Raw genomic sequence first — 18,408 nt, forward strand, 5'->3', positions numbered from 1 at the left:
TAAATACTTGCACAGGCGTAGCTCCATCAGTCACAAAGCTCTGCGACTCTAGCTACCACACAAAGCCCTTCCACAGTAATACACAAACAGCACTGTAAAGCACTGAGCACAATAGCTTGATTCTACTACCTTATTTGCTATACTATCAGATACCCTATCATGCTGCCATAGCCTATGTACTGAACTGTACATATATAAGACCTTGTAGGACACACAAAGGTCTTGGTATGTAAGAGAATGACATGTCGCTGTAAGGCAGCAGGGTATGGCACAGAATGATCGGAGACTTAATGAACCTTTTTAGGTCTAGTTAGGTTTAGTTTTCTGAGATGCGTGCTCCCCAAAAACACCACTTCATTAGCATCAGTGCACCAGATCATCTTTCTCAGCCCCTTCTGGCTCAGAACGAAAATGTCAGGATACCAAATCCAACAGATACTACAGGACAAGCATCAGCAAATGCTGTCGCTGGCTGCAGAAGTTACCAGTGTGAATTCTACTTTCACATTTATAGCAAGCTTCCCAGCTCGGCTTCTGAAACTTCCCATTGCTAGCGAGTTAAACTGTGATGAAAGAGCAAAGCTTTTTAAAGAATCCAGCAAAAATGGACTTTTACAGCTCATGGTCCATACTCCAACAGATTCCTTAATGTTCTCCTTGACAAAACAAACACAACTTACTCACAGCAACTATGCCAGGAAACCCATGGCACAGCAATGTAGTGGGAGGGAGGAAGGCAGAATGGGGGACATTGCCTGAGCATTGAGTATTACAACACCACAATAAAACCAACAGTTTATTTCAAGTATATTTTCCACTCTGTGTAGCTACTTCAAACACAAAGACACATAGTTTCATTTTTTTTGCAGCATTTTTGTTCCTGAGTATCCACAGAGATGAAGAAATAGTTGCCAGAAAGATTTCCATCAAATCTGCAGAACAGATGTACCAGACACCAAGTGAGAAGACCAGTAACAACCTCTGGATGTTGACAAAGGCAGTGTAGGCACCAGATAATAATTCCTTTTTACATGGGAGCAGTAATTGCATCCAAAACACAGCTGTGAGCAGCCATTTGAGATGGACGGACAAAGAGCTCCACGGATACTGGGAAACAGCACAGCCAGCAGGATGCAACCTCAATCCATTGGCTTCAGAGCCAAGCTCTAGCATTTGTTTTTTCCTTCCCCTTTCCTAACAGAAAGATAACAGTTTCTTCATTTACAGGAGCTCCGAGAGATGTAAATCAATTGATGCTAGTCCCTGGACTGAAGTCACACATTTCATTTTAACCACACTCCAGATCAGCTCTTTTCTTGTACTAAGAACTTTCTTGATGACAGAACAGACTAGCCTACAGGAGCAGCTGATATGTGGCTGCTGCGATGACTACTGCTGGATGTACAACAAACAGTAAACAGTGCTATTCCCAAGCACCAGAATTAACTCAGAATATTCCACAATGAGAAGAAATGTTAAGACTGATACAAATGGAGTGAAGGCTCAGCATTACTCTGACCCCCAAAGCCTCAGAGCCCTCAAACAGCAAAGCACCAATGCTAAACCACAGGGACTCATATCTCAGGCTCTAAGCTATATTTTCTAGGATAAAGCTACCTGTGACAACTCTTTGCTCCAGTACAATAGGACAAAAACAAAGTTACAGTTTCAATACAATTTGTATGCTTGCTATCACAGTAATAAAGTATCAATTAGCATATTAATCTTAGCTATCTGAATTTTCCCTTCAGTCACACTTTGATGTGACTGAAGTTTGAAGTTTTTTTGAAGTTTTTCAAAACTGGAGTTTGAAAGAATGGAAACAGACACTAGAAAGATTAGCTTCAGTTTGCAATTTAAAAAAAAAAAAAATCCCAATAAAAACACATGCAGCTGAAGCACTGCTATTAGATGAACAACTTTCACCCGCAATGGTCACCAAAGAGATGCAGAGAAACAGTATAACATCTGCAATGCATTGCAGAACAGCTGTGAAGTCAACAGGATGCACCTGTACTGTAAACAATGGATTCTTGCCCAAAAGGTTTTGGTGGAAAATATGAGGTCTGCGAGACAGGCATCTCTAAGAACTAAACCAACCCTCTATCTCTGTGTAAGGAGTGGGGCAGACACTTAACTCACCATATGAAACTTAGTCCTCCCTGACATACTTGTTCCATTTTCACAGATCAAGGTTTGAGAGACACTTCTCACATTTGCATCCACAAGCAAGTTAAAAACATAAGATAGCTCATGAATATAAATCTGAAGCAAAATACAAGAGGGTTCTTGGCAGCTCCTCTCCAGGGGAAAAATCCCCAAAAATGAAACAAAAAAACAAAACCACAAACCTGTCTTTATTTTATGGAGGGATGTTTAAAGAAGCCACAGGGTAGAAAGCATGACTGTTCCTTTCAATGGTATCTAAGGTCCAACTGCTTGCATTGGACCTTAGATATCATTGATATGAATTAACATAGCTCCACCACATCACAAACAATACTAATCTCCAACTGAGATAAAAAAGGGAAAAAAGAAAAAATAAGAAAAAAAAAAAAGAAAGAAGAAAAAAGAAAGACGAAAAAAGAAAGAAAAGAGGTATTTTCAGGATCGACCAAACCTTTAAAACCACAAAGTATGAAAGTCTAAAATGATGAACCTCAGCAGGTCTTCCACTCTTTGCAGACAAAGAAATTGAAACGCACTCTGAAAACTCAAGATTCTATGATTTTTCAATAGCACTGAAAAAAAACCCCAAGGACCTACAAAATATCCTGCCATTCAATTCCTCCTGCCAGTCTCCTCTATATACGGAAGAGGAAGTCCCAGAGGATAAAATGAAGACAAGGTAAATTGAAGGTATATCTGCAGATAAGCATAAACGTCCATTGCCACAGACGAATTCTACATTGTTACTGGAACGGCAATAAAACACCTGATCACAGTACAGAGATTAACTGACAATCACAGAGCATTCCTCCACTCCCCACAGCTTAGCGACAAAGACCTCAGAACTGTTCTTCAAGCATAAGCACAGTTACAGAGATCTTGGCTCAAAACCAGTCACAGCAGGTTACTATGCCCTAATAATTCTTTCATTCTTGAAGTATCAAAGCTGCAGATGAATATACTTTCATCCAAAGAAACACAGACGGGGAAGGACTATCACAAACAGCAAAACAAGTCTGCAACTACTGTTACTTTGCAGCTTTATTTTTTAAGGATGGGGGAACTACCTCTCAGTCAACCAACCTGTTTCTTTTCCAACCATTTCCTATCATTCGAATCTAATGTTTTCAGATTTGTTAAAACAAACAAAACAAAAACACAACAACAACAAAAAAAGCAAAACATCAAAATGAAGAAATACCTAAACTTCCAGCAGCAACTCAAGCACCACCTCAAGAGCATGCTGTGTGAGGAGGGAATAGTTGGCACCCAACAACACAGAGTGAGTGGAGCATGGGAACTTAATCTCCCAATGGGATGCAAACCAGCACATCTGGTCCCACTGGAAGCCTGAGAGTAGACACGTATGCTTTTTGCTTATCCAATCCCATCCCCTGCAAGTCCAGCAAAAGGACCTCAACACCTGAATGGCAGCATTCAAAAATTACTCCCACCACTCAAATTCAGTCTGCTTTTTAAACCAACTCTGCACAATACACAGCTGCAATTCTGAGAAGCAGGAGAGCCTAAGCCCTCAGCAGTGTGCCCAATGCAGACTGGAGTGCAGGGATACTCCCATGAAGTTACTACACCAAGCACCAAAAAGCTCCAGAATAAGCACCAACCATGGCCACTTTTCTTCTTGGTTAGAAACCTTCCAGTGATTTTCCATGCCTGGACATACACACCATACTCTGCATATTTATAAACTATGCCATAGTTTGGCACAGGAAGTCTGTACAGACCTGACCCTAGTACCAAGGACAAAGAGTAGCCCAGCTTTCAGCCACTGGACATAACTTGCAGTTGTTAAATTTGTATTTACTCAAACTTACTAACTCCAATCTCTGGTATATCCACCAGCACACACAAAAATATGGGTCCTTCATGTTAACATCAAGCAGTTAGTCACAGATGGCATTTTGGTTTTAACTTGTTTTTACCAAAGAGAAGCATCATGCAGAACATGCAATATGCAGTAACATTCATAAGCGCATCTTCAGTCACAGTGAACGTCGAGAATTTAACACACACTTTCACAACCAGCAAGTTTACTATACTAAAATACATTGCTTTCAAAACTCCATACACTCTTCACATGCATTTTCCTTTTCCAAAAGTAATCCTCCTCCTGGGATTCCATCCTTCCCAGCAGTAACAAGAACATCAACAGTACCATATTTGTGAGCAAGCTAGAAAAAAATATAAAAAATCATGCATGAATGAGGCTTGATGAACAAGGATTTCACTTCCAAGTTACAGGTTCACCTGAAGTAGTCTCTGCATGTTGACATTATACACACAGTTTTTGCAAGCTTGTAAAAATGCTTTAGCACCTCTCCTTTTCTTAAACTGCCAAGAATGTGATACTGCTGTGAGCAAACTGAGAGTACACCTTCTAATGATCAAAGGCTATAAACTTCTAGGAATTCAAGTGCAATAAGCAGAACAGAGCATAAGTTGTATCAAACACAACCTAAACTAATATTTTCTTAAAATTCTGTTGTACATAAAAATAATGTCAAAATTGCAGTTTACTTACCTAAGTAAGTTCCTACCAAGATTGGCAAAGGAAAAGGAAAAAAAGACTTAAGGTTAAAAAAAGGAAAGATTCGCATAGTTCAGAATACAGTAGCCCAGCCCCATGCAACAAATACAGGAACACAAGAGTGGTCTGGTTGCAATGAAACACAGAAGTGATCAGAGTTTTCTGTGGGACAGATAAACCCAAGACAACATTAAACAGACAGCAATGCCAGAAGAAAGATACCACAAAAAAGAGCTTTAATTTTGCATAAGTAAGTAGCGACTTGTTCCCCATCTCCTTCTATAACCCCTGCACATCAACCTTGTTGGATGTGGACAATCCTTCCTAAAATGCTTGGTTTAACAATTCACATTAATTTGCTTTACAGTACTTCTCAGATGATGTGTTTGTTCATGCAAAGCTGTACCTTCTGCTAAGAGTACTTCAAGGACCCTATTAATACTTCCTGGGCAGTGACATCCAACTACAGCAAGTCAGAAGCTACCCTTGGACAAGCATGCTGAGAATGGAGAGCTGCTATGTATCTTGGTGTTGAGGGGTGGGGAGTAGAATGGGGGCAGAGGGGAGTGAGGAAGCAGCTGTGTGGTTCTGAGTTACCGGCTGGGCTTAAACCATGACACTCACCTGCATCCCTAGAAAAGCATCACAGTATATTCTGTCTCACTGTAACACACTGTGGTTAAAAAATAGAGGCAACAAAACCATGCACCTCACTGCTTTATGATCTGCTGATCCAAGCTATACGAACTAAAAAGCACTGAATTATTCACTGTTCTTAGAACTGGGAGTACTACACATCATACGCATATACACATATAATATGTATCACACACATAGATTCCACCTAATGACAAATTCAGGCTTTGTACTATCTGGGACATTTGCAATTCTGCCCTTGAATTGTTATACATTAATTTCCTCTCATAATAATTACACTTGCTTTTTACCACTGCCTTGGGATATGCACTCTCCTCTTTCTCAATCAACATTTGCATATTACTCCATGCCATTCCTCATAAATGAAATGGTTTTCACTAGTTGATTCATAGAGCACAATGCCCATCTGCTGATTTCCTTTCCAGATCTTTCTCCATAACATCAGAAGAAATTAATCACAGTATCTTGGCTAAGCTGAAGGCAAGTGAAAAAGTTTCACTTAATATTTCAATACAAAATCCTAAGTAAAATTCTCAAAAATAATCTGTACTTTTGACATATAATCTAAAGTGAGGAAGTTGCACAGGCACACAGTTCTCGGGGTCTCCAAGGAGCATTTCAGGCAACTTGTCATTCTTCCGAGCTGTGCTGCTGCTGGCAAGAAACAGTCATTCCTTTAAGATGCACTGAACACCTATCTTTTGACACTAATCAGCATTACTCTAGTCCAGGTATCAATAGCTAAAGCCAGGACTACTACCCAGTACTCTATGTATCACATTACTCATCAAAGGACCAGTACTTCCTGCCAATTACAGTCATTCCTGGATAGGCAGATTTCCTTTGGCTGGTTATCCACAACTTTGGAAGAGCAGCAACGGCCACTGCTGATAACAGCAGAATTTTAATGCAATTTATGCATACAGAGAAGTCCAAACTTTGTGCAAGGTCTAAGCCAAAATAAAAGCTTTGAGGTTAAGTATGGTCACCTACGTAGCCGATACTAGAGAACTTCCCTACATTCCCACCTCAACATCTGCTTTGTTCAAGAGAAGTATTTCTACTTTCATGCTCCTATTTTGATAATTAAACTAATGCCATGATAGGGTGATGAATGCTTCCAGTTCCAGAAGTTCATTCCCATTTCCCCAAAAGGAGGTGAGAAACAGTGAACCAGAACATGTTAAATTAGACTGACATTCCATTTGGTTTAGAAATCCCCAGTAGCAGAAGTAAGGTATTCCAACAGTTAATTAAACTCACTCAAAAAATTCGTGGCTTGTTTCCAGCCAAAGTTTTTCTCCTGTACCTTCTGGCTACTGCAGCTCATTATTCTTTTCCCAGCTAGACTAAAAAGCCCTCTATTATTACACTTCTGCTGCTCCTGTCAGCAGAGACAAACATCTACAACTTCCACTTTGATAGAAGCATTATGCAGCGCGTTTTCCAGTCCCTTCACCATTTTCATGGCTCTTCTATAAACCCTCTCCAATTTTCAGCATTTGATCCACTACTATTTTATCAGTGCAAGTTTGCTGCTGGGAAAAGCCTTCCCTTTATTTCAGCTACTCATTCATGTTTTCTCTCTCTGCCAATTTTAGAGTGCATGTGATGACCCTGAAAACCAGGTTTGATTAGATGAAAGCTAACATGGTGTAAAAGATAAGGGAAAAAAAATAAAAATCTAACAATGCTCTCTCCCATCCTCCAGTAGGAATTTACATTGACAAGTATCACATAGGCCCCTCATACTGGATAGCTGCAAGGGAAAAAGTATACAGGGTCCAGAATATAAAACACCCTCTCTATCTCTCTAGAGGAAGTTTAATGGCAAATACTGTCAGTCAAGCTCCAGACTATTAATGAAAAAGCAATAAACTAATAATTTTTAACATTTCGCTGTACTTGACAGCTTATGAGACTCCATGTACTTTTCATGCTCTAAAAACGGGATTCTGCAGCAATTTGTCCATGCTAATCTAACACTGAAGGAGCTGGGAAGGGCACTGTATGCCTAATGATGCCTCCAACATGATTTAAAGAAGCTGAAACAAAGTAAATTAAAGAAGTATACCATTCTTGTAAAATAGATTGGAGGTAATGAGGAGAGATGAGATTAAGAATATTTTCCTGTTCTTGGAATTCAAGCACCAGTCAAAACTCTAGATGCCCGGCCAGACAAATCATACTCATGCTTGAAAAAGTTCAGGTTTTTAGCATTAAGAAGGGACAAGTCAGAAAAAGAAAAGTTAAAGATACTTAGCTAGAGATACAGTAGCAAGAGAAAAAAAACAGCAAAATTCCAAAGGAAAACTCTGAGGTACTTTTTTAAGTCCAGCAATTTCCAGAATTTCCTAATTAGTTTTAGTTAGCTCTGGCTACAGCCCACTAAAATCAGTCTCCTTTTCTTTCCTCCTTGATCTCTCATCGCCAGAGTTCAACCTGACCAACCTGCATCCACCTATAGAATAGGCGGTCTTCATCTCTAACCCACCCACCCTCAGGCATTGCTTAGGCACATTCAGGAACAGTGTGTCCATTCACACAGGAACATGCAAGGCACTTCACCCATGAACTGTTCTGAAGGCTGAATTCCGACCACTGACTACCCACCACCTTAAATACCAAGGGGTGGTAGAGACTCAGATGAAAATCTTTCAGCAGTGTTGCCTGAAGGAACACCCAAAAACCTACATGAACAGTTCAGTTTTCAGCAATGTTAAACAGCCTAATTCTAAACAAAGGTAGCAGGTGCCATGGGAATTTAAATGCTTTAGAAACCTGATCACCAATATACATGTATAAACACGGATGCTAATGCTTTACTCTAAGAAAAAATATAAGCTGCTACTTGGCTCATTCCCTGCAAAGCAATCTCTATTTTATATTGCTTTATGCACTGTCCATTAGGAAAGAATTACGAACTTGTTACATAGAATCAGCTTACCAACCAGCCATAATTTACAGCATACATACTTCTCCAGTAAATTTGGAAGCAAGAGCCCAGCACCAAAAGGCTTTTGTCACCAGCAAAGAGACTTAAGCTAAAGCCCACCGTAACAGCTGTCTGCTGTCATGTGTCAGACTTTGACATGGTAACCTTTCCAAACTGTAAGGTATCTTCCAGGTGCCACCAACACAGCACATCCACAGGAAGCAGAAAAACCCCTGGATAATTCATGTAACATTGCAGTAGGTCAACGATTCCTTGAAAACTATTTCAACATAGGTAGACAAAGTGTCTTCTTGTACCTGAATTTCTGCAGAAAGAATATTTTCAACCTCCCCATGCAGTTGTTTTAACACCAGCTTTTCTTTGCAGTACACTCCCACAATGACCTAAACCAGACAGTGTGCCACTGTGTGTCATTAAGGGGAGACAAAACCCACAAAAACAACAAAGAACCCCCCACAATTTCATTTACATAGGAGCTATGTAAATGAAGAATCTGACTGGTTATAATAATCCAGTTTTTTTATTCCCATTATCTTTCTATCTTAAGTCAGTTGCTATCCAAAAGTCAGTCATTCTAGATAGGTTTATTTCAATCCTTTTGTACTAATTCATTGGCTCCCAAATTATGGTCATATGGCCTCATCGCTCTTGCTGCAATTCACCTCTTCTACACAATGGTTTCAGCCTGTGCTCCTTCTATAGCCTCCTCCTTTCCCTTCTCACCAGCAGCTCCCCCAAACTAGTAAGCGTGTACGATTCCATATATAGAGCAAAGGAGAAGTCCCAGCTCCATGTTCCCAGGTCTGGCACAGTGCAGGAAACCAGCATTAGCCATGCCCAAAGCTGGCAAAAGTTCCTAGCTCACATACAAGGCAACTGGGCGTCAGTGCTAAGTGGGCACTGGCACACAAACTGACAGCAGGCCAAAAATAGACCCACCAAACTTCCACCATCTGTTTGCCTGTGACCAGCAGATCTTCATCCAAGTTTTTTAAACCCTGTTCCTTGCAGGTGGTTCCCTTCCCTCTCTTGTCTCAGCAAAGCTTCCAGTAACCCAGGGTCAGAAAACATGTCAGTGTCAAAACTGCTGTGTGGCAAACATTTTCCATTCACAAACATCAACCAACAAGTTTCAGCTGAACCGCTCACAGATATATCCAGTTAACACTCAGTACCTCAGCAGGTAAACAGATTCTGGGACTGAATCATGTTCCACAACCTAGCATTTATAGGAATAAATTCTATACCAAGTATTTCAGTGGCTGGCTGAGAGCAGACCAAGCAGATAAAACAGCAGGCATGAGGATAAGAGACATTGCCTGCACAACTGCGCACACATGCTTCAGAGAAACATATATTCTGAGAAGCCTGAACAGGTACTTCACCAAAATCTTCTTTTTGCAAACTGCTCCAGCAGCAGTTATGACTGAAATGTATCTAATCAAATATGTATACCAGCAGACAGACATTTTAAAACACTAAACCAAGAATCCTCCATTTCCAGTAAGCAAATGATCTCAGGTCATCAAATCTAGTGCTCTATGCAGAGAACACCTTCCTGAGGAAGAATTGGTTCTACTTTCCTCTTTTGGGACACAACATCTCAGAGCTTTGGAAGTGTGTCATCTGCTGAGTGACTCAGCAGTACCCTTGTTGATGAGGACATCCAGCAGTGAGCAATACACATGCCCATAAGCAGGTAGTCACTAGGAGCTGTGGAAATTCAGAGAGCTACTCCACATCTACATCCCTCATTACTGGACAAAGCTTCTGAGGATGCCAAACTGACCAAGGCAGCAGGGTTTTCTTACTCTTTCCAAAACATGAAAGTTAAAATGCACATGAAAAACTCAGCAACACAGTATCAAGGTATAAATTACCAAAGAAAGCAAAACTGTAGAACGATCATTGTCCTCATTCTCCACATGCACTTATATATATGCATGCATGTAAATACTGACAACTGTCATCCACTGTCTCAGCCATTAAACACAAAGCTTAACATCAGGGCATGCAGTGTCAGCCATTTCATGGTAACACATAAGCTGAAGTTTTTGTGTGTGCCTGTCTCACAATAACATTCATGTATCCTAACTGTCCAAAATGCGCCTGTTCTACTAAATTTGGCTAAGTGACATCATATGTACGTTTCCTGCATTATCACAAACTAAAGCTTCTGAGGTCTATTCGGTAGTCAGAACAGATTTACTTTTAACCTGTGGAAATTTTGAAAACTATTTTACTGCAAGTAGAGAATGTGCAGACAGTCTATCACCAGTGACTGTCCACTCACACTGGAAAATAGGCTTAAACGTGGGACTTGATGTGAATAGTCTTCTATTCCTTTTGGTCGAAGTGAATTTGAAGTAGTTTAGGACACATGAAACTTTGATTTCTTAAAAGGCAAACAATGAAACAACACCTAATTTCGAGCCAACTGTCACAGCTTTCAGCAGTTTCACAGAACTACCAGAAAACTTTTCTGTCAACTTGAGGAATTAGTAATCAATTCCGAACACAGCACTTCATGTCTTCAGTATGGTTGTACAATTTGTTGTCTGCATGTGAAAAGCCTGGAAGGTGAGCAGCATAACCATGGGTGGAAATGGTTACCCAGAAACACTTAAGACATCAACACAGAAGGAGCACACAGACTCATTAGCCACAAAGCACAGACAAGCCAGCAGATGAAACTAAAAATCACTCTCCTAGCATAAGCTGAGCGCAGCTTCAAGGTCTTACCCCTGCTAGGCATCAACAGGCGCTTCTTCATGTTGCCTGATAGAGCACAAGTGAACAGAAAAGAGAAAAACATCACATCAGCAACCTGAACAGCAGCAGTTTAAAAAGTTCTTAATGTTAAAACACAAACAGTAAGATATCAAATGTTTGTAACTGTATTTCAGATAAGCTACTTATAAAATTAGAATTAAAGGAAAAAAAGACTCTCTCTCTCTCTCCCTGCTCAGTCACCATTAAACCACCTGTTTCTTTCCCCTGTTAAGGTGAGCTACCCTCACGTTCTTACTCCTGTTGCGACCATTTGAACAGTCTCTTTTATCCTCATCTGAGAAAAAGACTGCACTTTTTCTTCCCTGACAATCCCAGGCAAGAGCAACTCTACAGAACAGAGCCCTAGAGTTCACGCCAGTAACATCCTGCATCTATCTCCCACTCCAAACATCTTCCCCATGTCTTTTAATCTTGAGGAGATGGAGCCCAAACTCCACTGCAAAGAGGTGCTCAGTGACAGGGCCAACAAAAGCTAATGCTCAGGTTCTGCACAAGGCAGGGGCAGGTTTATGCCACACCAGATCTGGCAGATCTGTCCCCCTCAGCTAAGCAGCAGCTTCTGGTAGCTTTACTCATAACCAGGTGATGCACAAGTTACAGAGCCACCTGGTAAATGCATAGCTACTACCTAAAGGTTAAAAAGCTGTAAACCTCAAAAGAAAAAAGGAAGCATCACAGGATTAAGCTATAAGGGGTTTTTTTCATACTACCCATTTAAAAAAAATTGAAAGGAAGCTTCTCCTTCACTATCACATTTGCAAGATTGGTCAAGCTAGGCAGAGTTCCACCAGCACCAGCACCTATCTACGTACACCACCCAGGCAGTACACATCATGTGTCTCATCCAAAGGAGAAATGGGATAAGTGACATTTTGTAAAAGGAAAGAAATTAACCTCCCTCAAGAATAAGAAACTTGTATTTTATATAAAAAACTATAGTTTTAACTGATCTCTTTGTATACCAAAAGGACGGAAGAAAAAGCCTATACAGGCAATCTACATTTTGCAGAAAAATACTTACCATCCATTCCATTGTGTTGTTCGTAACTTCTTTTTCCCAGGATAGTTGGGGACCCATTATTAATGACAGGCGTAAACTTAGCAGGAGTCAGATTGCTGAGAGAACTGGACAAGCTCTTTGCAGGATCTGGTTTCGGAGGACATGGATGAGACTCTGTTGAAGAACAGCAAGGTAGGGGTTTGTTATTAGTGAAGATACTCAAAATTACAAATCTGAAAACAACCTGCAAATTTCCAAGGTGACAAAGCATACCTCCCCTTGTATACAAACTATCTCAGTCAATAATTTTAACTGAAGATTGCTATTTATATAAAGCACTTTAAGTATATTTAGGAATACACTTCTACTGAAGACATTAACCCCAATTTCATACTATCCTACAAGAAGGGCTGGTAACAAAAGCACTTTGTACCCATTTCCAAAACACTATTCTCCAACAATTTGGGATCCTTTGGGGGTGCTCTATATTAAAAGCCATCTTTGGGCAGTCACGCAACACTCCTAAATTCTGGTGAAATTATAACTTCGCCAGCTTTGCAAGGCTTGCAAAAAATACAATTTCTAAAGTGGCCAAACAAGTGAGGATTCAAAGCACCACTCTAAGTAACTCACAGAGTCTGAATTCAACCTTTTGGCCAAGGCAGAGATCAAGCACATGCTGCTCAACTGAAAAGGCTTTGAGAAAATTACAAGCAACAGCAAACGGAAGCTTTACACACATTTTTTTCCTTGCAGCCCCAACAGCCAAGTAACATACAGCTTTAAAGCACACTGACCATGACACCTCCAAAAATATGTTCTTGCCAGCCCATCAACTTCCCTCCCTTTCTTTCACTCCCTTTTCCCAGCTAAACAGTCAAATGGAGACCCTGACATAGCACTAATAAAATCTCAAAATTTACTGCTACATGCTGTACAACTATTACAAGCAGGATTTTATTCAACGGCAAAACTTCTCCCTTTATTGTCTTTCTCTGGTTGCTCTGTATATATCCAAAGGTTTCTCAATCAGTGTGTGTCATTAGTATACAGTAGAAGTACAACACTCAACAGAGAAGTAGTAAATATTTAATAAACCCTCAGCCTTACAATATTTCATCAATAAAAATGTTCAAAGAAACATAAATTGACTCCAGTGTTTCTTATTAGTGTAAAAAGGCGATCAACCCCCTTGTTAACCTGGAGGCCTAAGCTAGCTTTCGGAGGTCAGACTCGCATTAAGACTGTAACAACCTGAGATGTGTTTTCAGTGTAACACTAGCAACCAGCAACACTAGAGAAAATGATTTTGCATTCATTTGTAGTCAAACTGGCCTGTCACTTTAGATATTTCCAGCACCTCAAACATACACAAAGGCTCTGAAAATAGCTACTCAGTAATCCCCCACAGATCAGCTGATGAGGCCCAGGTCCTCAAGAAAACCGTAGCAAAAAAACACCAAACAACAAAACTGCAAACAAAAAACTGAACAAAACAACTAAGAAGAAAGTAAAGAATGGAAGTATAGTCCCCTTCTCTAGCTCCAGCACAGAACAGCCAGCAACTGATTGACAAGCTGTGGGAGTTAGTGCTGTCCTAAACCAAGAGGCTTCTTGGAGAACCCAACTCTAGGTAGGAACTGCCTCCAGACAGCCCAAAAATTGGAACAGTGGACTGACCAACTGTTCCCAGAACACAACATTTGTGCTTCCATTAGCAGATAGTAACTTATCCTCACATAAATCAGAAGCCACAGCAAACACATTCCCCTCTTCACTTGAAATTAATGATACAGTTCCATGAGATCAGAGTGGACTGCTGAGGCACTAGGTCTATCAAATTAAGTAGGAAAATAAAAAAAGAACAAGTTAATGGGAAGGTTTTCATGTTCTGTTGTTTTTTGGTTTTTTTTTAATACAAAACCAGCATCTAAATCCAGAACCAAATGGAAGAAGAAATGGTCAGAAGAATTAGCTAGAAGGGTTTTTGATTTGGTTGGGGTTTGTATGTTTGGTGGTATTTGGTTTTTTTAGTACCTAAATACCGGAGTACTGCTTCTAAAGGCTTTCGAACCACTTGCTTTAATAGCAATGGGTTTTCTGATGCCTCAGGTAAACGTGCTGTGCCTGTAAAACAAAGAAAAATAATTAGAGTGCAAAGACATTGAGATATTATAGCAAAATTAAATTAATAACTCAAGTGTTCTAAAGAGCTTTCCAATTACAAAGAAATTTTACAGGTTGCAAGCATATCTTGCCAACAGGACACAAATACAGGAGAATGCTAAACATAATAGCAAACATGAATATTTTAAAAAACCAGCTCATGAATTTTCAACCTTATTTGTCTAGCCTACAGTAAGATAGAACCTCTGCAACATAGCTACATTTTGTGAAACCACTAGCTACATACAAAAGATTATCTCAGGAAGTCGCATCTCAAACTTTATAGGAAAGGAATCTCAAAGGGCTCCTTTGCAAGCAGGTCCCAGCCGCACCACCACTCACATTCTGCTTTGATTGCTGCACTGTTAATAGGCAAATAGGGATGCCTTGCAGCATGCCAAGGGCGCAAGATATCTCGACATAAACGTCTGGCAATTCTTGTCAGTTTTGTTGTGTGGAGATAGAAGGCTTGTCGTGTCTTCATAGCAAACTTGGGACTCCCACTGTTTCGTACTGGCACACCATGAGGACTCTAAAAAAGAAATAAAAATAAAAATTGTTTCTAAAAAATAATTATTAGAAAGTATGGTTTTAAAGAAAAGAAAGAGTATCATATAAAATCACTTTCAGCTATTGATTCACAGACATAAGAATAGAGACAGTATTACAGATGAAAGTATTTTCAGCCCAGCTATTCCCCATTTCCCGAATCTTACCCATAAACATTTGGCATTTTCTTCCAAAATATCTCAAAGGAAGATATACGTTTTCTCTTCACAAGGAAGTATTTATTTCTGTGCTGTCCCAATTTCTAAAGCAGGGATCCAAAAGCCAGATGTGAAGAAGTTACCTGATGCTATCATATGATTTAGTGCTTACAGAGTCAATAGACCCTCCACCTTCGGGTGCTTAAAAGTTGCTCTGCATATACAATGCAAGCTCCTTATAAGAAATCAGTTGTAAGAGGGAAAGGAAAAATCAGAAAACAGCTGTATGGCTAAAATATACATCAGACACTCACTTCCCAAAGCAAGCTTAGAGCATGCAAGAATGCTTTTGTCTCAAAGTTTCAAGAATTTCTGTTTCAATTCTTACTCTGAATTCAATGAATGCTTTTTCAGAGTCATCAAATATTCGCTGTGTGTAGTAAAGAATACTACTGAAAGTCATTTATCAACTACAGAGAGCGAAAGCAGTATCTTCTTCATGAAAAGCACCAAGTTAATAAATGAAACAATGAAAGTACTTTCTTGTTATCTCAGATCTACCCACAGCTGGAAAACAGGAAGAAATTTCAGTCTGGGGAGAACAAGGCTTTCCCCTCTCTGAATATTTACATACTTTTAAATTAACAAACAAGAGGTATAGAGCTGATAAAACCTGGAAGTTATTGCAGCAATTAGGTAGCTTCAGAGGGCAAACAGGCACCTGGAAAGGACAAAGGTTAAACAAAAGAAATGGTGTAGAAAGGGAATGACAGCAAAGACTAAGAGAGAGGAAAGAAACTAATCTAAGACCCAAGTTCAGTGTGCTCTATCCTTTCTGTCCATGTGATGCAGGTACTTTTTCCAATCAGCTCAGTGTATGATGCTTCCAGATTGGACTTCCACGAAATTCAGAAAAATTCTGAGAATTTTGTTTTTTAAATAAAAAGGGAAAAATTAAACAGAAGCAGCTCATACAATACCTACATAAACCTATCCAAGAGGGAAGAGCATTAATAAAAGAGGCAGAAAAACAAGATAGGTGATCTCTAAAAAGCTGCTAGCTATTTGGGGTATCTAATTTTAAATGTGCCTCGGGAAAAAGAACAGGTTTCAGGAAATAATGAATTACTTCATGGAGAGGGGGTGGGGGTGGGGAAAAGTCCTCTTGGCCCTACAGCAAAAATCATGAAAACTGAATACCAGAAACACTGGCTGGCATTTCATATCCCATGCATTTGATGCCTAGTTTGCTAAACAAATGCTGGTTGATTCTTTCCTTAGGGCAGTACTTGGCAACAAATTACTTATAGCTGAAGTCAACATGCCACCTTTTGCAAGACATGAAATACCAAACCCAAAGACAACAATGGAGGCTGAAGGCATTCTTTTTGTTGTTAAATATTTAAGAACAGTGAACAACTACTTAGATATCATGATACCTTGCTTTCCAGGCAAAAGCACTGAGCAGTCTGCTTTGCAAATACCTACCAAATTATTGCGGTTTGGTCCTGGTCTCTCCCCATCTAACCGTGTTGGCATTTTCAAGCCACCGTATTTCTTCCAGTAGGTCCAACAGGATGCACAGAGGCGACACTGCATGTTAGGGGGACCCCAAGAATACCACTGGTAAGACTGTGTGGCTAGAGATAACAAAGGTGGAAATTATATATATCCTTAAACAGGATCACTTTTCAGAGCTTATTCTCTTTAGAACCATCACAAAAGAAAACTCACACAAAGACAGTGCAAAGCTCAAACAGACCTTAAAAAAATGATGATGGCTTCACAGTCATCACCACTGTTAAAGATATTTGTGATTTCAGCAGAATTAATTACACATATAAACTCCTTTTAAAACATGAACAGAAAAAACAATAGTAGGATGGGAAATTTTCCTGCCAATGAAACTGAATGCTTTCATTTTGCAAGACTGGTAGACAACAATTTTTGCAGAGCATGGGGGAGAGGGAAATTGTCTTCAGGAACTCCCTAGACATTAATTTTATGACTAAAGAATGTATGGCATCTGTGACTTGTACAGTCCTACATTCCAGCATCTCTAAAGGCTCCCCATAAAGGAGCACAATCATTAGAACTCAATTTATTAATATCAGGCAGTAGATCAAATACAATGACATTTTATATTATTATAAAGATACATATTTTGAAATCTACTAAAACATAAGTCAAATTCACGCCTTGTTGATTCAAGTCTGCTCAACAGCTATTTGCAATTATGTAGAACATTTACTAACTCCTCCTTCAGTACTTCATAATTCTATCTACAAATGTAACACCAATAACTCAAGAAAAACCTCTGCTTAAATGTTGCTACGTCAAATTCCACCCCACAACCTTTCCAAAGCCTTCTCTCCCACCCTCCACACAACAGAACTTTTACTTTACTGTTTGCAGCACAGCACACACTCTCTCTATGCACCACTGCCATACTGGCACATCACTTACTGTAACAGCTTTCACAAGCCCGTCCTGCTCCCGTGTTCTGTGCCTGTACTCCAGTACCATTCACCACTCCTGGTTTGACATTATTTACATTGATCTGGTTTGGGTTTGGCTTGTTACTTAAAACACAAAGCAAAAAGAAGGACAAACATTAAATGAGGCATGCAATTTCCTACTTGACTTTCAAAAGTATGGCCCAAAATATTTGAAAATTCAGATTTTCTTCATCATGTGGCTTCCAGAACAAGCTGTACTTACCAGCAATCTCACTTCTGTGAAGACACTGTCTCCGACAACATTTATATAACACCGATAATAAAACTAACTATAATGATAGTTGATGCCGTTTTCAAGAGTCCTAAACCATTTAAAAACAATAAACCAGTGAGGCCATGTAGCTATCTTACTATCCCAGACATTCTAGTCTAGGTGACAAAACGATCTCATCTACAGATCTCTCTCAGTCCTCAACATGAGGGATATTTTATTTAAATCTCCAAAAAGAAGGCTGGGGGATGCAGCAGGAGAGGTAGGCAGAGAAAGAACAACCCTTGCCTTATTCAGGGAAATATAACCCTAGATGCAGTCACAAATATTTCCACATTGTCTTACTGCAAAGATTTGCATCTTGTAGCCACAATTTGCACAAGGACACACAACCCACTGAACAAAATCTTTGGACTTTGCATATACACAGATTTTCATGAATATGAGCTTCTGACAAGTCTTAAGCTATGGTCTGTGCTTTTAATAGAAAACATTTACATTTCTACTAAACAGAGAAAGTCTGAAAGCTTAACATCCGCAAAGCAAGAAATGCAGAAATGCACTGATGGCTGCCACTAATACATTCTAATATAACACCACCTGAATCACCTCAGCTCATCACTATACTCTCTTAAGAATGTTGACTCAGGAGAAAAAAAAAAAAAAAAAAGGATAATGGCAG

At 39.6% G+C, this 18,408-nt stretch overlaps 1 protein-coding gene across 1 annotated transcript in view; it reads right to left on the bottom strand.

Moving 5' to 3' along the window:
• The window catches only part of MTA1 (metastasis associated 1), a gene marked incomplete at its 5' end in the record, with an annotated part of 50,065 nt that overhangs the window by 9,848 nt on the left and 21,809 nt on the right, over positions 1–18,408 (bottom strand). Inside the window, 7 exons of the mRNA XM_010013431.1 lie at positions 4,712–4,723; positions 11,073–11,108; positions 12,145–12,297; positions 14,161–14,250; positions 14,632–14,821; positions 16,485–16,636; positions 17,463–17,578. Coding sequence (XP_010011733.1) covers positions 4,712–4,723; positions 11,073–11,108; positions 12,145–12,297; positions 14,161–14,250; positions 14,632–14,821; positions 16,485–16,636; positions 17,463–17,578 — 749 coding nt within the window. The remainder of the gene's footprint in view (positions 1–4,711; positions 4,724–11,072; positions 11,109–12,144; positions 12,298–14,160; positions 14,251–14,631; positions 14,822–16,484; positions 16,637–17,462; positions 17,579–18,408) is intronic.

This window comes from Nestor notabilis, unplaced genomic scaffold, assembly GCF_000696875.1.
Source record: "Nestor notabilis isolate BGI_N333 unplaced genomic scaffold, ASM69687v1 scaffold17784, whole genome shotgun sequence".
Lineage (NCBI taxonomy): Eukaryota > Metazoa > Chordata > Aves > Psittaciformes > Psittacidae > Nestor > Nestor notabilis.